Source organism: Bombus fervidus, chromosome 15 (genome assembly GCF_041682495.2).
Source record: "Bombus fervidus isolate BK054 chromosome 15, iyBomFerv1, whole genome shotgun sequence".
NCBI lineage: Eukaryota > Metazoa > Arthropoda > Insecta > Hymenoptera > Apidae > Bombus > Bombus fervidus.
In genome coordinates this window covers 4,788,127-4,811,585 of record NC_091531.1, presented here as the reverse complement: position 1 = coordinate 4,811,585, position 23,459 = coordinate 4,788,127, and the positions used below count along the sequence as shown (strand labels likewise).

Sequence of the window (23,459 nt, the reverse complement as noted above, 5' to 3'; positions counted from 1 at the left end):
TATATTAAGGAACGTAGTTTTGAAACGAACTATTTAGTAAATATATTATTAAAAAACGGAAATATCAAGGGAATATTCTAGAATAGTAAATGCCATGTGTTGTGTCTATCCACCAATCCGAAGAAGACATTTGGACCAAGTTCGAGCCGGCTTGTATCCCATTGGTCGACGTGTATTGCGTGGGTTCATTTTATTGGTGGATTACTACAGTCACCTTTTAGTATATCAAAGCGTCGCGGGTCAGATTATATGACAGTCGGCATAAAACAGCGGATCGAGGTGTTTGAATTGAATCTAAAGGTATATACTTTTTCTTTCTGCCACTATTCGTGAATCTTTCACGGCAACAATGAAAAAGGCGTTATTATTATTATCGGTCCTGTTTTTTGCAGCAGGTAAGTTTAATAAAAAGCGTATAAAAAAAAAAAAAAAAAAAAAACGATATTAGAATGTACCCGTTAATCGATCAAGAGCATCAACATACATTTTTGTTATCTAGGATTCGTTAAGGCAGAGAGTTTGGTTGAAGAGAATGTGGGAACCGTGGAAAACGATTTGGGTGCCAGTCGCGAAGGATCTCGTACAGGTGAAATACTTCTTCCATTCTGGTTTTTCTTCTGTCGTCATCTACATCGACGGATTAATCACTCATGATAACAATGATATAAAACAGATGTACACTATTACGCATAAGTATTTGGACACTTTCAAATTATTTCAAATATTCTTCAAATAAGGCTCTTTAATTTCACTTTTACATCTAATCTTATCTAAGACAGCCATATACAGTTAGTAGATACATGTTGATAAGGACAATAGTTTGATACTAATTAACATAAATAAAAAAACAATAACTGAAAATGGATGAAAATTACTTCTATGAAAACACCCAAGTTAAGTGACTTTAAGTATATCTGTTTAATTAAGATCTTACAATGATTTTATAAAGTGCCAGAAGATCGATGTTTTGATTAGATTCCATTAAGTGTCCAAATATTTTTGCATGGTAGTATACATGTGGAATCTTTATTTGATAACTTTGACTATAAGACATATGTCTTTTTTTCCTTACATTTGGGCTTAAAAAGAACTTTCTGTAAGTTCTGTGACGGATGGAATTTGGTTTAATAAGAAAATATATTTTGCAGATAATGAGGTAGTTCAAAGAGAGGAGGAAGCAATCAAACTAGATGGATTAAATGTTGCCCAGATAAAAGAACTTAGGGAGAAAGCTGAGAAATTCACCTTCCAAACTGAGGTCAATCGTATGATGAGACTCATTATAAACTCTTTGTATCGCAACAAAGATATTTTCTTGAGGGAGTTGATATCTAATGCATCTGACGCATTAGACAAAATCAGACTACTCTCGCTCACTGATAAAAATGTCTTCGATACCAATCCAGAGCTAGCAATTAGGATAAAGACCGATAAAGAGAACAAGATTTTGAGCATAACTGACTCTGGTATTGGTATGACCAAGAATGAATTAATCAACAATCTTGGAACCATTGCAAAGTCAGGAACTGCAGAATTCTTAGGAAAAATGCAGGATACCTCGAATGCTCAGGATTTGAACGATATGATTGGTCAATTTGGAGTTGGTTTCTATTCTGCTTTTCTTGTCTCCCATACAGTAGTAGTTACCTCTAAGCATAATGATGACAAACAACATATCTGGCAATCTGATAGCAGCAGCTACAGTATTGTAGATGACCCTAGGGGGGACACATTGAAGAGAGGAACTACAGTTAGGTAAATAAAATGATATTTCTTACATTTTGTTTTTACGAAATTCGTAAAATTAATTTCAACTGCTTTGTAATTACAGCTTGCATTTGAAAGATGAAGCATTAGATTTCTTAGAAGAAGATACCATTAAAAATCTCGTAAAGAGATATTCGCAATTCATCAATTTCCCCATTTACCTTTGGAGTAGTAAGGTCGTCCAAGTAGATGAAGATGATGCGGAAGAAAACACCCATTCTAAAGAAGATGAAAGCAAGAAAGAAGAGTCTGTTGAAGACAAAGTAGATGAGGAGGAGGATGCAAAAGTTGAAGATGCAGAGGAAGAGAAAAAAACAAAAAAGGTTGATAAGACTATTTGGGACTGGGAACTATTAAATGATTCCAAACCCATATGGTCTTTGAAATCATCTGAAGTTGAAGACAAAGACTACAATGACTTCTATAAGGCACTAACAAAGGATACTCAAGACCCTCTAGCAAAGATCCATTTTGTAGCAGAGGGTGAAGTCACCTTTAAGTCGCTTCTTTTCATTCCTAAAGTTCAGCCAAGTGACAGCTTTAATCGTTACGGCACTAAAGCGGACAATATTAAGTTGTATGTCAGGAGAGTTTTCATCACAGATAAATTTACAGACATGATGCCCAACTATTTGTCCTTCATTCGTGGTATCGTTGATAGTGATGACTTGCCATTGAACGTCTCACGTGAAAACTTGCAGCAACACAAACTCATTAAAGTAATCAAGAAGAAGCTGATTCGAAAAGTGCTGGATATGATAAAAAAAATTCCTAAGGAAGATTATGAAAAATTCTGGAAAGAGTACAGTACCAACATCAAACTAGGTGTGATTGAAGATGCTCAGAACAGGGCCAGATTATCCAAGCTTCTGCTATTCCAATCCTCTACACAGAAAGGTGTGACGTCATTGCCGGAGTACGTGTCCCGAATGAAACCCAGTCAACAGTATATTTACTACATCGCTGGCTCTTCCGAAGAGGAAGTGAAAAAATCTCCATTTGTGGAGAGACTGGACAAGAAAGGGTACGAGATTCTATACCTTACCGAAGCAGTCGATGAATATGCTATTTCCGCTCTCCCTGAATTCGACGGTAAGAAGTTCCAGAATGTAGCTAAAGAAGGTTTCTCGCTTGACGAGGGGAAGAAGGCCAAGGAAAGGATGGAACAGTTGAAAACCACATTTGAACCTTTGGTCAAATGGTTAAATGATGTTCTGAAGGATCATATCAGCAAGGCTCAGGTGTCTGAACGTCTCACGGACTCCCCGTGTGCATTAGTTGCTAGTATGTTTGGGTGGACAGGTAACATGGAGAGATTGGCCATTTCAAATGCTCATCAGAAGACTGACGATCCCCAGAAGACGTACTACTTAAACCAGAAGAAGACTTTGGAAATTAATCCAAGGCATCCACTTATTAGGGAACTTCTGCATAGAGTTGAAATTGATAGTGCTGATCAGACAGCGAAAGATATCGCATTAATGATGTTCAAAACGGCTACCCTTCGATCAGGGTACATGCTTAGAGAAACTGCCAGTTTTGCCGATAGCGTAGAGCAACTTATGAGGAAGACCTTGGGTATTTCTTTAGACGAAGTTCCTGAAGAAGAAGAGCTGCAGGAAGAAGACTCTGGATCGACAGAGAAGCAGGAGTCGGAGAAAGTCGTAGATATAGATGCGGATGAGGATGAACAAGACGAAGAGAAACATGACGAATTATAATCGAAAATTGTATCACATTAGATTATAATTTTCTAGTTGTATGGCTATACAATGTATAGTGAATTATCATTGAAGATGCGACTGTGTTGTTGCGAGTAAAGATGAACTATTGTACAGAGGAGAAAAAAGTATGATAGTTATATCCTTTGATGACACTTTGCAGCATTTCATACTGTTTTTTGTAATCCAATACCATTGCAACAGCGTATCAAAGGATATGATAATTATTTAAAGGTGAAAAAAGGAGATTTATCGCTCATTAAGTTTGTCATTATAATAATATGTAATCTCATAAGTTCCATTTTTGGTAAAAAAACAGTTTTCATAATTTATTTCGTTTGATCTTCCACCTTTTTATATAAGTAAGGCGAAAGGAATTACTGACTGAACCCAATAAATATATATAGTATGTTTGTGATGCGAATGAATGTATTTGTATAAAGGATATTTAAAAAAAGATCATTGTGATATTGTTCATGTCTCCGTTCCTTTATACGAAGACCATTACCGATCGATTTTGTTCTTTTTATGAAATTTACGATTTTCCATCAATCAAAGATAATTATAATTTATCTATTTAAGATATCGAAAATTCTGTTCAATTATTAATTTTTCGAGTTTCTTTTATAATTGTTAAATTTGTTTTTGCTTTTTTTAAAAAGTTTGATTAAGTTTATATTCATGAAAAGAAATGGATCAGAAACCGCATTTTCAACACGTTGAAAAAGGTATACTGGTAATTACTTCAAGGATATTATCCAGCTAATGAAAGAAAATCTTTAAACAAAATAATTTATAGACAAAACCAATTGTCAAAAGTTTTACAATTTCCAAATGTGTGAAACAAAATCTCGTTGGAAAGCGCCATTTATTATATAATAATTAAATGTTATTAGGGTGTCCCATAAATCATTTTTGAATATTGTAGTCTTACTCAAGATAATTTCTGTTTCCCTGTTGAGTTCGTATTTTCAAAACAATGTTAAGTTATTCATTTCCGGTAAACGTGATGGATTCCGGTCGGCAAGCCAATGATGGAGTCGATTCCCATGGAACCAGGACAAACAACGTAGATATCCGAGCGCGGCCGAGCGCTCATTTCCGTTTTCGAATCCGACGTCATCTACTCTCAAAGCCCGTGTGTTTTGTGTTTCTTTGGGGCCACGATGATTATCGCTAATTTAACGTAAGTATTGTCACGTTTCAGATCACGATCGTTTAAATGATATCAACAAGAATTCGCATGGTATCGTTCGTATAGGAAAACTGGTCACGAAACCGCGCGAATTCCTTGCGTAAGTTTTGCACGATGAACGAAGACTCTCGCCATGCCGGTCTATAAAGCCCCTCTTTCTCGAGCACGTTCAATTAAGCGAGAAATGATGGTGAAAATCATAGCTGGCTATCGTTTGTTAGTGTCGCAACGATCGTCTTGGACCAAATCGATCGACTTGACCGGGGAAAGAAAACTGGACGAGACGGATGGTCACATATAAACAAAATAAATGGCGTCGGCATACTTGTATTCCTGAATATGACAAATTTTTACTTTTCGAGTGTTTTCCTTGATTAAGGGTCACGATCTTGATATTCCTTTTCTCGAATCAGAATAAAATTTAATGTATGAATTTGAAGATTTCTCTGTGGCTATTTCACCAGCTAATACAATCGTTAATCATTATTTGACTTGTTTTTTGAATTTGCATTTTTTTAAAAGGAAATATCCCTGGTCCAGCATGTGTGCAGTCTGATATTATAAATAAAATAAATTTTAGAAACTGTATTCCTAGTAGCTCTCGAACGATTTGTTTTTTAGGCCTAAGAATATCATAGAAAGCGGTGCTTAGTAGGTGCAAGTAATGAATAATGTTTGTTTTCCAGGTTGAAATTATTGAAACTCAAATTAGATTTCTTCGTATCTTAAAAATATCCAAAATCGAAAGATAAAAAAGTTATTTACTCGTCTAACAAATTAAAGAAGAAAACAAAGAAAAACATAACATTACGTGATTAATCAACCAAGCTTAATTAATAACTGTAAGTCACTAAGAGAATCTTGAGCAAAATGGGCATTCAAGATTTGCAAGTCTTTTTGGATAGCAATTATGTACAAGGTGGATCTGTACCCGTGGATCTGTTAAAAATAGCACGTACCATTACACAAAGACAACATAATCGTGTTGGTAAAACACAACAGTTACATTCTGGAAAATTAAGACTAGTCCTTGATGGAGAATGCTGCTTAGATAGATTATATGGAGGATACTTCTCAGGTATATATAAATCTTTTCTGTATAATTATTATTACATTAAGTAAAGTACTCAATGAAATAATTTCTCATACAGATTGGGCTTGTGGAGGACAGTGGAATAGAATGTTGCAATTTTTAGCTGTTCTTATACAAGCAACAGAAATGTCAGGTTTAGAATTAGCTGTATTCTTTAATGGATGTTTTGAATCTCCTAGACGTGCTGACTGGGTTCTAAATCAATTACAAGTACGAATTAAAGTAAATAATGTAAGTGATAGTTTATTGAAACGTTTAAAATATTTTGTCAAAATTCATATAATTTAAGACTATATCTTTTCAGGTGTTAAAACATATTTCAACCAAGGGAACTCCACCACCAAAAATTTGGTGGACACCACCAGTTTGTTTAAGGACTAGTCTACGTATGGCCTTGCGGCATTTAAATGTTACAGTACTATGTAGCATGGACGATCATCATCAAGAAGTAATCGCATATTGTCGAGAGAACAGTTTTAACGGCTTAATTGCTGACGATGCGGAATATGCTGCGTTCGACCCTCCACGATATTTCTCGTCTGAACAGTTAAAACTTACGTACAAAGGCTCTCTCGACACCAAGGAGTACATTCTTCCGGAACTTTTAAAAGCATTGAACATCCCTTCCGATAGATTATGCTTGCTAGCCGCGTTACTTGGAAATTATATTTTAACTGAGCAAGACTTAACCGATTTTTATAAGAAACTGAATGTCAATACCAACCTGAACAAAGTAAACGTCGAACACACGATTAAAACTATCGCTAATTTTGTTCGGGATTTACCATCTGTGGAATTGGACGTAGTTTCGCAGAAAGTTTTTGGATCTTTGTCAGATCCGAGGTGTTCGAAATTGAGGCAATCAGTTCAGTACTATATAAATGGAACTAAAGACGGATTTTTGCATTATAAACCAGTAAAACCAAATAGAGGTATATTATTACTTCAATTTATAACTCAATGTAACACTGTTGGCCATAGTTATTTAGGACGCCCATCCGTTGTATCTATCGAAAGATCTATCTAATAAATTTTATTTTATTTAGTATTTTACACAATGAAACACATAATTTTAAACAAATGAAATAATAGATTTATAATATACTATCTAGAAAAAGAAAGCAGTAAAAGGCACGCAATTTGTACTAAGTATCAGTTGGTGTCCTAATATTTATGCCTGGCAGTGTATTTTTACTACTATATTTTAATCTTAACAAATTAATTACTTCAGTACACAAGTTGGACTCGAAGCAAAGCGTGCAACAGTCAAATTTATCTGAAACGCCGTCAACATCGGAAGCCGATTCGAATTTAGAAACTTCAAGATTCGCATCCGAAACTGTAGAAAGTGAACGCGAGAGTTTAAACGCATATAAGCAAGCTACCGCAAATGCAAAGTCCGCGCCACAAATTGTGATAGATCCACCGGGTATCCAGGGCCATGGAGACGATAATATTAGGACAGAGGAAGAACAAAACAATGGACACGCTATAAATGGTACACACAATCTTCTAATTAGTTCGTCCAGTTCGAGCAGTAGTTCTTCTGCTACGTCTCCATCTCACGCGACAGCTGATTCGTCGAAACAAGCGGAGAAAACGATGACTATTCCCAGCACGGTACCAGAAGTGATGCGTACTGCATCTGAACGACATCAAAAAGGCTTAATGTCTCCTCATATTTATCAAATTCTCATTGCCGGAGAGATCAAACTGCCCGTTCTTCTCGAAGACGAAAATCACCGCGAATTTCCATCGATCCATCTTATTTATAGACCCGTCAGGCAAATGGTATACGCGATACTATTCAATCTTCATCACCGAATGTATTTAGCTGCTAAGAGTAAAGAAAAGGGAGGTAGGTAAATTAATTCTTTTTGGAAATACTTTGAAATGGATTGAATATGTACTAAATTATTTTGAATTAATAGATAGTGAAAAAATTGAAGTCCCAGATGTTGTAATAAAGGAGTGGGTATGGTCCAAATCGAATCCATATCTGACTCCAGAACCTGTAAAGGCAGAACAAATTGGTTGGGGCGTTCCTACGATTCAACGTTTATGGTTTGGGTATGTAATTATTTTGTGCCATAATTATCATGTTCACAGTCTGGTATCTCATATATGGGTCGAAATACTCTCGACCTACCCGTCGGTTGACCTGATCGTGGTTCAGGAGCGTCTAACATTAAAAATGATGTAACTCTTGATATAGGGACATTTTGTGTTTAAATTTTTATAATTAATTAATATTAATTATATAAATAATTAAATTATGAATGTTTTATATACAAGGAATAATTTGATTGAATACCATAATTAATTTAACAGAAGTTATTGGGAAAACAAGAATTGTTATAGCTTACATTTTTATATGTGCTGTTTCTTTAAGCAGCTAATGCAAAGTATATGCATATCGTTTTCTGGGATGTACGGGAAGGAAGTACGTTTTCGGCTTGGACTGTAAACGTGTTATTTTTATTGGAGGATGAGAAGGGAAGTCTACACGGAATTTTCATTTGCAGCACGGGCATAGATGACAAACGTCGTCGTTTACGAGGATTCCTGACTTGTATGAAATCAGATACACCACTTATGTTAAACACTTCCTATGTACCGCAACATCTTTTAGTCATGGCTTGTGTATTAAGGTAACTTACGATTCTTTTCCCTGTGAAAATCTTTTTTTATTAATTTACTGTCCTGTAATACATTTAATTTTATTACAGATATATTATGTCGTTTTCGGATAAAATAAAGGTTCTACGTCGTTGGGAATTAGACGCTTTTATTGCACAAGCATTTTCGCCAGAGCTTATGAACGCTCAGTATTTACAAGATCTCCAGGTAACTTGAATAATTTTTTACTAAGTTAATGATAAAAATTATATATTATCTTGAACTTCTTTATATAGCTTCCTTTAGTAACGTCACGCGGAGTCCAATTAGCTACTTTATTCATGGCTGGTGTTGAAACTGCTCTCTTAGCTAACGATGCTTGTGGTGCACCGATTCCATGGTTAATGTGCTGCCCGTGGTTATATTTTGATGGAAAACTATTCCACCATACATTGGCTCGTGCTAGAATTGCGAAAAACTTACTAGAACTCTGTGGTGGTCACATAGATCGTATCGTGAAAGTCGAACGGATGAAAAAAGCTATTTTAGAGGGTACCAACGTTATTTTCGCTCGGGCACCTCCAGTTGGCCCAGGTATATCTTTCAATAGATAGATTTAATTTCTTAAAACTTAGAGAGTATTGTGGCTCAGTGATAAAACATTTGTCTTATAAGCAAGTGTCTTAAGTTCGAATTCTCAATTTATCGTTTTTTCCCTTCCAATAACCTTAGCATACCGTGCACATGTTTAATGGTATGTTTTCGGAATGGAAGGAAAGAAATATACAGCTATATTGCTTCGTGGATTTAATATGTCTCGACTTTGTCTGCGAATCTCAAAGCTGTTACATAATTCTTTTATTTACTATGTATTAATTTAATATTTTTCCTTTTACTCAATCATTTTTTTTCAAATAGGTATTCGCATGTCAGTACCACAGAATATTCTGGCCGCCGGATGTACAATTAACGATGGTTTAATGCGCGGGAGAGGTAACGGAACTATGCCTCAACGTGGATTAATGCGTCGTCCTATACCGTCCCGTGGTGGACAGTTAGAAATTGCCGGGGTTGTTGTTGGACAATGGGGTCCAAACTATGGACAACCTGGCCGCTTACCTCAGCCTCTACAGGGACATCCTCGGGGGCGGCTTCCGCCACAGGTAGGTAGTATCCTCCTGCACAGTTTGCATAGAGTAACAGAAAAGTAAGATAACATTTTAACGTGTGAGAGAAAACTATTGGAAATGATAGACCTCTATTGTGTAGTGGCAACATTGGTCTATAATAAATGAATTGATATAACATAATATTAGCATTATTCTAAGTTTTTGATTGCTTTACTTTTGCATTACCTTGTGCTTTTCAAATAAAAAAGACAGCAATTATACTTCATAATTAATCTTCAAGAAAATTGGAGCTATCCAGTGTAACGTTTTAAGATGTATGTTCTAGGTAACTTCAATTGGTGGTCTCAAATATGGTCTCCCTCGTGGTTTCACCCCCATGGGCCGGCCCACGTTCCAAACCCGAGGGAACAACCGTACACAAATCGCAGGTCGTGGAAAAAAAACGCAGATGAAGGTAGATAGACATCTTTATTATACAACTTATTTTTTCCATTAAAAAAGAGATAGTGAAAGTGAGTTATTGTGTAGATAACTGGTAAAAAGAAAACTCCAGTTAAGAAGAACAAAGAATGCGAAAACAAAAAAGACAGCAGGGGGCGAGGCAATAACGTTGATGGAATAACTGATTATAAGTGAGTTCATTTTATACTCGCATATGCATAAAATAATCATCTTGAACATCTATGAACATGTTTGTTGATATTGCTAGTGACTCGATTCCAAATATGAACTCAATAAAAGACGCACTGCCAGTACCAGGCCAATTTGAGGACGCTGTAGAAAACGGCAAAGGAATAGAAAAAGGGCAGGGTGACGCGTCGCTGGTCGCTCCAGTCGCCGCAGAGAATTAGGTATTTATACATCACGTTTATATCGACTTTTAGACACTCCCGGATGTGACTCAAGACTGCAATCAAAAGGATTTTCTTAGAGACAAAACAAGTGTGTGTAAACGAGTAATGATGCGCCAATGACATTTGAAAGTTGCATCATAATTATTGCATATGACACAATTACTTTCGATCGTGCAGAAAATTGTTTTTATAAACAAAAAGAAAGAAAGGGGGTTTAGAGTTCTTTTTCATGTATGTTTGCTCTTTAAGGAAAAAGAGGGAAGAGAGAGAGTGTGAAAAAAAATGTATACACAAAATTGCCTTGAATTTTCGCACAATGGGAATGATGAAGAAGACTTTTCAAATGTTACGCGCAGAATCACTCAACAATGTCTAAAGCTCTGATGGGGCCAAACTATTTAAACTAATGTAGAAGAAAAAAAGCATCGTTAACGCGATGTCAAGATATTGTAAAACCACAAGGATGTAGACCCATTTCCGACGTACACGATACGATGTCCTCACTGCCAAACGTACCATTCAGCGTGTAGGATAAGAGCGAAAACGAACATGATTTAAGAAAAAAGAAGAAAATATTAAAAAAAAACAATGAAATCGTGCTTGTGCTAACACGAGCGTGCTTTTAGACTACTACTACTCCGCTCGGATCACCATAAGGATGAACTCGACTGATTAGTGTATGCGTGCGCTAATTTTACTAAGAACGAGAACAAGTCGTCAACTGCTATAAGTATTTAATTCTTAAGAAGTGTGATTATTTTTTTTACAATGAAAATATATATTTTCCGGTATTATATGAAATGCTCGCATTGACAGTCTCAGTACTCTGATCTCTAATAATTGTAGGTACGAGACAGAAATCGCATGCTCTAAGACATCACAGACGGACAAATGGACAAAATTTACACTGGACAGTGTATCACGAATAGTTTTACTGAGTTTTGTAGATAACGCGAGGCAGGATACTGAGACATTCATTAGCAAATGGAGACTGATGCTTTTCATATAGGTAAAATATATATTTATATATGATTTAGATTAGAAATTCCCGATAGATTACATATTATATGTAAGTTGTGAATGATTGTGTATGAATATGTGTGCAATGGAGTGCGAGGTGCATGAAGTCACTGTATGTGAGAGAATTACATAAGCGCGAGAGGATATTGCTTTATTTGTGTGTGTGCTTGCGTGCGTACGACGTGCGCTCGTGTGTATGGTGTGTGTGCGTGTGCGCGCGCGCGCGTGTGGTATATGTCAGAGAGAAAGAGGGAGAGGAAGAGAGAATATGTTGTAGACGCGTGACTGTGAGAGTGACATATAAAGAAACATAAAAAATGTATATAAATGTGGAATGTTAACGCGTGTCCGTTTACGTACACACGCGTGGTACATAAGAAAATGAACGCGCGTGTACGTGATCGAATTGATATATTTATTTGTTGTTGTGTCGGTGGAGAAACGAATGAATGACTTTTGAACGAATTATAAATTTCCATGTATGATATGTACTCATGGGCACACGGAGGGCTCCTTGCGAGAGTAATCGGTTTGAATTTTTATAAAATAGAAAGACGAGGTTCTCTGAAAGAGTTATTCTTGCGGAGATCTTCCGGTATCGCTTGGAAAATATGCTATACTATGTATTATTCTAATTCTATTACCAGGTTGGATAGTACCTCAGTTAATAACATAAAAAGAAAGCAATAACTAGTTGCGCCATAGAGAAGTATCTATCTTTTATGATTCTATTGAAGAATCTAAACGTGTTGTCTTCTTTTTTATTTTTATTTCTTCTTTCTCTGTTTTTGGATAAAAATTTTACGTATTGTTGCTTTTTGTAGCATATTTTCGAAAGCATATGTGTCCCTCCTTTAATTGTACATACGAATAGTTTAGAAACGACAGCGTAAGGTTGGTGTACATAAAAGAGGAGTCTGGTGGCTCTGCGCTCTTGTCGCGCGAAGAACCGGTTCAAACTAGGAGATCATCATGTTAAAAGAAGAAGATGAAAAATACTATTTATGTGTAGAATAGTCGAAACGACGTTCTACCAAAGATCATTGGAGTTTGAAGGGTAAGGTGGGTTCTTTTATCAGTAAAGTATGATAATACACATATGACAGAGATACAAGACAGCACGACAGAACACGATTATTTATGGAATGGAATGGAAACATAAACAGAAAGAGTAGGTAAAAATGGCGTGAAGAAAGGATATGCGTCTAAATGCAGAGGTAATTTAAATTGAGTAAAAGAGCGAACGAAAGCGAGAGAGAAAGCGATTGTGAGAGAGAAAACCATTTATTGAGATAATATAATGAGAGATAAGATAAAAATGTTATATTTTTGTAGATTTGTTATCGCGTAAAAAATGCATTAAGACAATGAGAAACTTTATATAATTTGAGCGACGGTTGAATTGAGCCTGTGAGAATTAAAGCGAATGACTAAGATCATAGGAGGAAAGTGTATTGTACAGAGAATGAGAAAGAGATTTAAAGGAAAAAAAGCATAGAGGAAAAAATGAAAAAGTGCTTTAGAAGAGACGATAGTATATTGAACATGTTTGACATCCATGATTTAATAGAAAATCTCATTAATTCTTCTGTGTCTCCGAAGCTCTCAAAGTTCTGAGTTGCTTGCAAACAAAGAAAAAAGCTAAAAAACAAAAAAATATAAAACATGAAAAATAGGAAGGATATTTAAAAAAAAAGAAGAAACTAAATGTCAGCTTCAATATAAGCTATACCAGTGTATGCATATAATAAACAGTTTTCTCAACGCGATTTGAAAAATAGGCTGAAGATTACAAAAAAAATAATGAAACGAAATAAAAAGCCAAATCCCGTAATGAACGGAATTGTGTAAATTAAAAAAAGCAGAAATGAATATAATTTAATTATCAATTAATAACACGCATTCACACCATCCATTATTTTCCGAGTACGGTATATAATACATAAAATGTGCACCGACGTATAAAAAAAAAGAAGAAAATCATAGAAAAAAAGATCGCCGTATATCTTTCTTGAACAATTTAAAGTTAAAACGACGCCAATCGCTCATGAACGACTAACCAACGTAATAATAATAATGATAATGATAATATTAATAATAATAATAATAAGGATAATAATGTTAAACTAGAAGCAGAGAGACGTTTCAGATCCGACGGATGAATATTTGAGAGTAAAAATGCCACTTTACGCTTTCGTGTAAAGGTAGATTTTCTTTCTGAGAAATCGATCATCCTGATATATGCAAACCGGAGAATACAAAATATGTAATAAAACAAAGTAAAAAATGAAATGATAAAAAAGACATAATATATATATAACTATATGTATAAAACATGATGGTACACAAACACAATCAGTTGCTGCTGCACTGATATGAGGTAACGCAATAAACATAAGAAGTGAAATAATTTAAATATACTAAATATTGAAGCGAAAGCAAGCAAAACCACGATACGAATATAAACGAAAAAAATGAAAAAACGGAAAAGAGGAAATATAAAGGATAAATAAAAGGAAGCAAATATATATGAAATCCATATTATTGAAAAAGAAAACAATACAACAGAGCAGAAGTACCGCAAAAATAACAAAATATAATATGTAATGCAAAAGAAAGAAGTGGAAACTTGCGTAAAAACGGCGAATAAAATGATCGACGTAAAAAGAACAGGTGCGCGCCTGACTCGTGCCTGCTTTTTCGTTGTAATATGTAGTAAATGAAAAATGATGATAAAACATGCAAAATATAGGGGCCCACGAAACAACTTTAACGATAGAGGACGTATCCGTGCGAGAATGTGAACACAATAAGCCAACATATAAAACGAATAAACCTCTCTTTGTGTATTTAGGAAAAAAAAAGGAAAAATCCCACTTATAAACTCGATCTTCGAACACTGTGTGTCATTGTGGTAAACAAAAAATTAATTATATTTCGAAGTAAGGCACATCTTTAAACTCTTGCTATAAAACAATGATAACGATGATGATATGATGATGATGATGCTGGAATATTGATGATGATAAATGCTTAATAAATGAGAAACAGTCGAACGAGAATGTAAATTAAGCGACTGTATGTATATTGTTTCTCTTTTTTTGTTTTTTTTTTTTTTTTTTTTTAATCTGTAGAAGAGCACTTTTATTGTAAATGAAAGCGTCAATTTCCAGTGAACTGTTCTCTCTCCTTATTTTCAATCAACATTATAGCTGTATTTTTATTTGATTAAATTTCGATTTTGTGTCGATACAGCAAGTGACTAAACATTCAAAACAGACATGGTTTATCATGTCTTCCATTGTGAAAAAATCATGAAAAACTTTTGCTTCTTCTCTATCTGTTCATTTTTTTTATTGTACGTTCTTTTTTTTTATTATTATTACTCTTTCGTTCTTCGTTTGATTTGTAATCATATTGTAGTAAAGCCTTAGGACCTTTTGCGAAAAATCACACATATATATGTATATGTACATAGGGAAAAAAATATAACATAAAAATGGAGCGGATCATTTAATTTCAATGATTTGTTTTAAATGATTGCCACAAAAAAAATCAATGAATAATAAGTTTATGTTATTATTTCACTGTATCTCTGATAGAAGCACGCAACCGATAGGCATTAAAAAAAGAAAAAAAAACGTTCAACGTTTTCTTCTGATTTCTTTTCTTCTAATGTATGCTATACTCATAGCTTCGTGTCAATAGAACATCAGGATTTTTGATAGCAACGCAATGAAAAAAGATTACAATACAGAGTGCCTTCAATGGAAGATCAAAAAAGGCAAGAATGAAGGTGATACTGAGTTGCTATGACTATACTCGATACATAAATTTTAAGTTTCTCTTTTTACCATAGTTTTTCGCTTGCATACCCTATTAACAAGATATATTAAAAGTACGGTAGCAAATACAGTAAATAAAAAAAGTATTAATAAGGTGAAAAACCAAAAAAAGATGAAGTAACGAATTAAACACTTATCAATGTAGCTGCAAATGTATGTGGGCCCCGTCTTTATATATTCTTATTAAATATTACATAACGTATATTCTGCTATTATTTTTCATAGCTAAAGGAAGCAACAAGAACAATGAAAAAACAATAAGATGATTAAAATACGAAGCGTACACAGAGGGTAATCATTGTATGTTACAATTTATAATCATTGTATGTTTAATTTTTTTTCTGTTTTACTCTCTTTTTGTTTTTCTACTGTGTAAGAAGACGAGGTAGTCGATGATTAAGTGTATAGCGCATGGCATAATAGAGCAATATTTTGCGAACAAAATGAGGAAAACATTCAGGAAGAATACTTTACGTTTATGCAGATAAAGATGTGAAGGAAACGAGTAAAATTGTACATGCGCTATGATCTTTTGCCAATGGTCGCGTTATTTTCAACTTATATGGGTCGCTAGGTAATTACCATATTATTTGCAACAGTAGAAAAGTCCTAATTAAATGTAATATATTTATAGTCCTTTTCAAATTATTAAAAGTTGGTACAACAGTGTTTAAACTATTGCAGCATAATGATTTAACTGATCTATATAGAAAAGAATTAAGTGAATATTATTTATATGCATTTGCTGTAGGAGTTGGAAACAGAATGGTGTGCAAGATTTCTGTATGCAAAAACGGCATGCTGTATTAGTTGATAATTTATAGATGTGTTTATGGTATTGACAGTATTGCCTAGCCGACTCATTTAGTTGTTGTATTTCTCTATAATACACAGTCAAATCGATGTATTCTTGTTGGATTATTCCATCTTGTAAATTATTGTTGTAACATATACCCTATTCATGTCTAGTGTCAAGCAGAGCTGATTCTATGCTTTTGCTAATTGGAAAACCAGAACAAATACGTTTCCAAATAAAAAAGAAAGAAAAAGGAAAAGAAGGAAAAGAAAACAAAGCGCGGATATTTAATTAACTATTCGTATATTTAAAAAGAAATGGAACAAGTTAAAGATTTTCATATTGTTGATTAATTTAGAAACAGGCGTGTGGAAAGTTAATGGCAAATCATAAAAATAAATAAAGAACGGAAGAATCAGTGCTGGCGAAAACACAAGGCAACCAAAAATTATTATAAAGCTAAAAAAAGTCACATTTAAAGTACTTTTAAAGCGGATACATATTTGGAAAGTAGGAGGTAATCATTGTATAAATGTAGTGGCAACTCTATAATACTACAAAACAAAAAAAAATCAATATATTCAACAATTATTCGAAATACTAAATGCAAAATGCACTTTAATGGATGTTGTAACAATTTAGAGTATTCAAATTGCATCGACATTTTACTGTAAATCTGTTCTTTGGAACACGACTGCTCTGCTGACTGAACAAAGGATATTTTTCTTTCTTAAAGAATAAAAATGAATTGAAAAAATCACTTAAAAAGATAATAATTATATATCGGGAAACAAAGAATGATCTTTTTTTCTTTATTCCAACAAGCAGAGAAGTTTCTCCAATGACAGATATCTTAAGTTTGTTTCTTTTGAAGAAAAAAAATATATATATTTATCTTCGTTTTTTCTTGTATAAATGCAATTACACGACACACATGCAAAGTAGAGAGAACGGCAATGGTTCATAGAGATTCTCTGTTCATTTGAAGAGGAAAATAATGAAAGCTTTGCAGGACACACTGCACGGTTCGAAATAAAGGAAACAAACTTTCAGTGAGGTTTTATAAAGAAAGCTTGTTCGAGTGAGAGGTTCTCGGAGATGGTTGGCTGACATTTTCGGAAGTTTAATGATTTATTAAAACGTGTTGTCATGTCTTGAATACAATTAAAAGAACTATAAAAGAAAAGAAAAAGATAATTTTGTGAGTTCATCTTCCATTTTATGTCCATGTTTTTTCACAATGTGTTATTCTGTTTATTCAATTTAATTTTATGTTACTCCTCAAATTAATACTCTGTTATCTTATAAAAACGTAAATTGTAATAAGAATTATTAAAAATATTATTTAATGGTTTCTTAAGTACCAGCTTAATTAAACGAAATGGAACGAATGATTAACAATGCATCGTCATTATTTGTTGCATCTTTATTCTGATTTCAAAATTTTTTCAGATATGACTATAAATTTTATTAGTTTTATTTAGTATCATAAAGTGGTATGATTTACAGGATATATGTACAGCTGGTTTTTGTACTTCTCAATATCAGTGATGTGCACCAAAGATTTGTCAGTCTCTTCTGTGGTAGGAACATAATTCAATGAATACTTTACCTTCCCATATTTCTCTACTTTTGTGTCTCTTTTAGCCGAATCGGCTGCAAAAAAATCGATAATGTTTTCATTTACTAGTATAATACATAGTACAATGCAAAATCACTGCACTTACAATTGGCTGCATTTGCTGATGTTTCAACACCTTCGTTATTCTCTGTATCAGATGATTTAGCAATTCCCACTACATGCACGCTTAATTTTCTGAAATTGCTCCCATTAAATGTGTGAGACTTCATCCATTCCCTCAATTCGTCAATCTTGATATATTCGATTACACTCAATTCCTTTTCTATTCTATCAAACATGTAATCGCCACTTTCAATTTCTGACCAGTTCCTATCAACCTCTTCTTTCAAATGTATATCCGCACACCGTTTTAAGTTTATCACTGCTTCCTTAACGCTGTCTAACTCCTTATCCGACATCTCTTTCAAAATATTATTAAACATCTCCAAAAATGCTTCTATCCTATTATCCACGTATTCGGTGCTGTATTTGTCTGCCTGAGTGTACACTGTGACAGTATAACCGAGTATACCGAAGGTATCCCTTAATAGACAGAAGACATTGTAACCAAGTTGTTCCAGTGTTCTAAGTTGATTAAAAACAGGCTCTTCCATAATCGTCTAAGTTAAAATTTATAGAGATATTTATTACTCATTGTACAATAAATTTAAAGTAATATAATTTAAACTTGTACTTACAATTAATAGTTCGATAATAACTAACAATCTAATAGATGAGACATCGGATTGATAGTAATTCATTACAACAGAATTTATATCGATGCTATTGAAGTTCCTTACTTTACAATAATGTGAACCAATTGGTATTTGCGCCACCCTCGCGTGTGGCATAGTATTAGGCAACAATGATCCACACTTCAGTGCCTTTACACATTCTTGAATGTTTTTTATCACATCTTCTTTTGTCATGTTTCCTTGTACCAAAGATTGAATGTAAATGTGATCGGTAAAGTGTTGAACAAAATTTTGAAATTCAGAAAATTCCACATTCTGAATGGCAGCGTGCTTGTCCGCGGCCGTCCAATAGACGAGCATTAGAATTGATAATCTTACATCTCTGAAACAATTATGAAAAAAATGTAGAACATCTTAAATTTATTGTTTGTGACTTTGTAAGAATCATTACCTACCGAACTAAGCTTTTGGGTTTTACTAAGTTATTATAATATTCCTTAGTTTGTTCTTTCTTCATCACTTCGAAAAACTCTTTAGTTATTAATGTCGAAATATCAGCTATACACTTCGCAATAGTCATTAACAAAAGCTACAAATAAAAATAAAAAAATACTAAATCAAAATAGTAATTATTCGAAAAAAATTGTTATAAGTAGACTGTAAAATTTTATGCAATTATCAGTAATTTAAAGATACAAAAATGCATAGAATTCACATAATATTAAAGAACAGATAAAATATCCAAAGTATAGTATTCTTTATAATATTTAATAGGTAAATCAAATTTCTGCCTAGGTCCTACTCTTTTAATTGTATTCATATAAATATGAATTTGTATACAAATCTGCATTCTAATTATAAGTATCCTTACTGGTAACTTCTGATTGAATCCATTCATTTTAAGCATAATACCCTTTTCGTTCGTGTAAATAGCATGATTTAATTCAGCAATCGCGGCTGGATACAATGTTTCCACTAACAGTTGCTTCAATATAGCAACAAATAGATCCATTATGACTATGCTAAAATTTTTATTATTTCTGTAAAAAATTCATGCTTCTTTCATAAAGATTCCTAATATTTACCCTTTCAGTGAACAAACAGCCATTGGTGATATGATACAAAAATACATATAACATTCAGGCAAGCCGAACTTCGGATCAGGTCGGTACCAAACTTCTACTATCTCATCTGAATAGATTTTTGTGGGGTACTTAGGTACACCAGGTGGTATCGAGATTAAACTGAAATCATCCGTGATATACATATTGGGTAATGGTAAATGAAATTCAGGCAAAGGTTCCATAGTCTTCCAGCACTCTATCCATTCTTGAGGAATCTCCATATTTGTATATTTAGTTTTGAACCAAGGTTCCACTTTATCGAATTCTTCATCCTTGAATTTTTTATCAAGTATTATAATGTTCACATCATTAGGTGTTAAATAATTTAAACAGGTTTGTATAGCTTCTGCATTATATTCACAATACAATTCGCTGCCAGTAATATAATCACGAGGAGGATAATAATGCATGTTTTCGCACAAATCCTCCACATATTCTGCTGGCGGAAACTCATCTGTAAATCTATAAGGAAACCTTATCTATTAGTCATTCTAATTATTATATTAACAATCATTGATCATTTTAAAATTGCACCTAAAATTCATTTCCTTAATTTGGTGAATCTCATCATAAATTCGTTTTTGCGGGCCTTCTTTTCGCATTAAATTGATAAATGAGAATGTGGCGTTTAATACTTCCGGTAGGTGTTTATGTCCTTGCTCCGTCAACATTAAAGACAAACTAAACAACGCATACATCGAATTGTGTTCGAAGCCCCTTTCTGCATTTCCGCTGAAAATCCCAAGACACCACATCTTTTCCCTTAAGTAACTAATCAAAGAACCTTTTCCTTCGTATCCAATGATCCAGGCAATATACTGATGCGGCTTGCTTTTATACATATCGTGAAGAGGTGGCATGCACCATGTCAACTCTACCTATGAACAAAATAAAATGTAATCACCATTATTAGACTATGAATTTTTATGCATTTTTGTATTTTTATGAATGTAACTAAACAAAAATTTTAATAGTTTGCTTTATCTACTAAATATTAATCTAAATACTATTTTAGACATTTTATATGTTTTTGCATATTATATGCATTGTGTATATTTTTACACGTTCAAATTTTCCATAAAGGCATAAAAATTCGCAGTCTAGTTATCACTTCTAAAATTATGAAGACATACTTGGCAAACATCTTTTATAGGTTTGATTTTATAAATTCTTTTAAAACTTGGTGTATTAAATGAATCTGTGCCCTTAAAGGGAGTAAAGTCGTCAGGTGGTAAGCCATTACTTGGTACATTTGCAAAGCATTGTATTACATAGTCCTCTAGCACATCCAGTGGAAGTCTGGCCTGCAAATCAATTTTGTAAGTTAATATTATTTCTTCTGAGAGCAAATTCCGATTTAGTAAAATAAAAGACTAACTTGTATGGCAAGTTTCATTCTGTGAGCACTGTAGTGACGCTCCCTGAACTTATGCAACTCCTCATAAAGTTTTTCATCAGTTACATTATCTCGTAATGTAATTAAATTACCCCAACAAAACTTTGTAGCTGGATGATTTGGCTGTGCAAAGCTACTAAATAATTGTTCTTTTCTACAATAGTCAGAGGGTAAGGCCATCTGAAACTCTATATGGTTTATTTAATCTTATTATACTAACTACATTAATTAAATTTCATTATGTTTCGCATTTTCAAGATGTACCGCTTTCTATGGATTCACGTTCTCTCGTTATAGCATCCTTCCTCATTAAAGGTTTAATAAAAAATTGAGCAAAACGATCAAGGGCAGCTAAAAGATGCTTTTCTTGTATTTCAAAATAGAATGTTGTTAATTCACAATCAGTGGAGGCATTGTCTGATCCACCTCTTTTTTTAATAAACATATCAAAATCGTTTTCCTGTTAATATACATGGAAATTAAATAAAACTTCAGGAGTTATAAGATTCTTTTTAGATATGGATACCTCAGTATATTTCTCTGATCCCATGAAAATCATATGCTCCAAAAAATGTGCCAGACCTGGAATTTCTGGTGGATCACTGAAGCTTCCTACACCCACAGTTAATCCACATGCTGCCTGTGTAAGAAATATGCGTAGCAGCACACTAAGAATATTAATAATTCATATCTTTTTTAAATTGATTAAGCATCATATGGTGTATCGTAATAAAAGATACCATTTTCTCTTCTCCTTTTACTGGTTTGGGGCAAGCATATGAATCAGCATCTTTGTCATCGTCTGATTGATTATCGTCTGTATCACTCTCTTCTTCACTTTCTTCTTCTTCATCCTCTTCACTTTCAGTCTCTTCATCTTCGTCTCCTTTTTTATTTTCAATATCTATTGCATCCTCTGATAAATTCCAAATATTTACACTTTTATAAATTAGTGAATTGAAATAATAACATAAAACCAAATTAGTGAAAGGAAAGTGTTAACATAAATAAAGTTTTCTTTTGAATACATGTATATTTGTTTTTTTTACCTTTATCAATGCACTCATCATCTTGGGTACAAAAGGAGTGTAGGTCAGCAATTAGCAAAGCAGTTAAGCCATTTTCCAATTTGATCACTCTATAACATTCAAGAAAAGTAAAACAAATATTCCACATATGTACCATCTATCTTTACTATTATTTTTTTTTACCTGTACTCTTTCTTGTCGTTCTCCGACTTAACAGGCGTTTCTAAATATGTAACTTTCTCTCGTGGTTGTTTTGAAACGCAAACGGAGGTCTCCTGTGTTTGATTTTCTGTTTGCATTTTGTCAATGACCATTATGTCCGTATTGAGGTTATGTTCGGTAGAGATGTTTGAGTTTCGTATCGAATTAATCGAGCCTTGATTCGGTTTCAGCTTTTTTTCAGGAGGACTTTGTATCGATCTTGTTGGCATTATCGTTGTGTCAGGTCGTACATTAACTTTACATTGGAGAACCTTTGTGAAAAGGTGCCTCCAAAACCGTATTACCATATGTTACTGAGCAATCTATTTCCAGCTATCTAATTTCACCTTCATCTGTTTGATTACACTTCATCATAACAAATTTCTTAAAATATATATAATCTTTTCTTATTATATTATTATATATATTCTTATTTATAATGTCATGTAAATATAATATTTACAATCTTCTTTTTTGTTAAATCTTTCGTTTCCTATATAAAGGACGCATTAGCAATTTATATTTCCTTTCTTGTAATACCCTTCGCAGGAATAACTTGATCTACGATTTAAAACTAAAAGTAACCGTTGAAATATAGAACTATCCAAAATTCAATTTACACTTTCTACAATCCAAAATGATTTTACAATAATCTAGAATGAATTGCAAATGTTAATCTAAAAAACATCAAGTCGCAGTCTTATTGGCAACATTTTGTATCGAAGATACATTTATTTAAATTCAAGAACAACTTAAAAAATTCAACTATAGGCACTTTATTAAATCAATTGTTTTATTTAATAAATAAAAAATATAAGGAAAAGTAACTTTTTATTCTTCACTTTAAGTTAGACAATGTACATATGTATATAGATAAAAAATATGCGCACAATAGATTTAACCTAATAGTAACAACATTTTTTCTTTTCTTTAATTTTTTCAATGTATCAGCTGATTGTTAGTTATGCCTAATAGTTTTAACCACTATAACAGTGTGTCATGGAGTAATAAGTAATTGACGACTATATGTAGTAATGAATCAATTAACATATTCATCAATAAACAATTAACATATGTAAAAAAAGTAATAGTATGAATGGACTTTTTCAAATTCGTGAGCTTTTTATATCGACCTCGCAAAAACAGGTAATGAACCAATCAGAATCATTCCAACACCGCCGAATATTGGCGACGCCATACGGAGTTGTCCGAAAGCAGCCGCCTATCGGTAATTCGAAAACGAGCGGTAAAACTCTGTGCTATACCATGATCTATAAAGTTTTTGGTCGTTATTTTCATATATGAAAAGTCGTTTTATTTTATAAATTTTAATAGATATAATTTCATAAACTTA

At 33.4% G+C, this 23,459-nt stretch overlaps 3 protein-coding genes across 5 annotated transcripts; 2 read left to right on the top strand and 1 right to left on the bottom strand.

Moving 5' to 3' along the window:
* The first annotated feature begins 228 nt into the window (after positions 1-228).
* Positions 229-3,816, top strand: Gp93 (heat shock protein 90 Gp93). The gene is made up of 4 exons (XM_072018343.1): positions 229-395; positions 500-586; positions 1,149-1,755; positions 1,832-3,816. Exons 1-4 carry the CDS (start codon positions 350-352, stop codon positions 3,486-3,488), a joined length of 2,397 nt encoding a protein of 798 aa, XP_071874444.1. The 5' UTR covers positions 229-349; the 3' UTR covers positions 3,489-3,816.
* Positions 3,817-4,538: 722 nt separating this feature from the next.
* LOC139995119 (constitutive coactivator of PPAR-gamma-like protein 1 homolog) lies at positions 4,539-17,237 on the top strand. Of its 2 annotated transcripts, XM_072018300.1 has the most exons (13): positions 4,539-4,674; positions 5,370-5,761; positions 5,835-6,007; positions 6,081-6,708; positions 7,008-7,634; positions 7,708-7,846; positions 8,302-8,427; positions 8,506-8,623; positions 8,692-8,989; positions 9,314-9,558; positions 9,851-9,979; positions 10,054-10,157; positions 10,235-17,237. In XM_072018300.1, exons 2-13 carry the CDS (start codon positions 5,554-5,556, stop codon positions 10,374-10,376), a joined length of 2,937 nt encoding a protein of 978 aa, XP_071874401.1. In that variant the 5' UTR covers positions 4,539-4,674; positions 5,370-5,553; the 3' UTR covers positions 10,377-17,237. The 2 variants fall into 2 exon arrangements, with proteins under 2 accessions (XP_071874401.1, XP_071874402.1); XM_072018301.1 differs by lacking the exon at positions 10,235-17,237 and having other exon boundaries at positions 9,838-9,979; positions 10,054-10,081.
* On the bottom strand, positions 15,899-22,460 carry LOC139995118 (nardilysin). 2 transcript variants are annotated; one of them, XM_072018298.1, is made up of 14 exons: positions 22,088-22,460; positions 21,926-22,014; positions 21,617-21,792; positions 21,403-21,516; positions 21,141-21,336; positions 20,859-21,064; positions 20,614-20,784; positions 20,015-20,358; positions 19,442-19,942; positions 19,228-19,378; positions 18,812-18,945; positions 18,360-18,738; positions 17,768-18,281; positions 15,899-17,696 (listed from the first exon to the last, which is right to left on the bottom strand). In XM_072018298.1, the coding sequence occupies exons 1-14, from the start codon at positions 22,411-22,413 to the stop codon at positions 17,527-17,529; spliced, it is 3,471 nt and encodes a 1,156-aa protein (XP_071874399.1). In that variant the 5' UTR covers positions 22,414-22,460; the 3' UTR covers positions 15,899-17,526. The 2 variants fall into 2 exon arrangements, with proteins under 2 accessions (XP_071874399.1, XP_071874400.1); XM_072018299.1 differs by lacking the exons at positions 21,926-22,014; positions 22,088-22,460 and having other exon boundaries at positions 21,403-21,544; positions 21,617-21,753.
* Between the last annotated feature and the right edge of the window lie 999 nt (positions 22,461-23,459).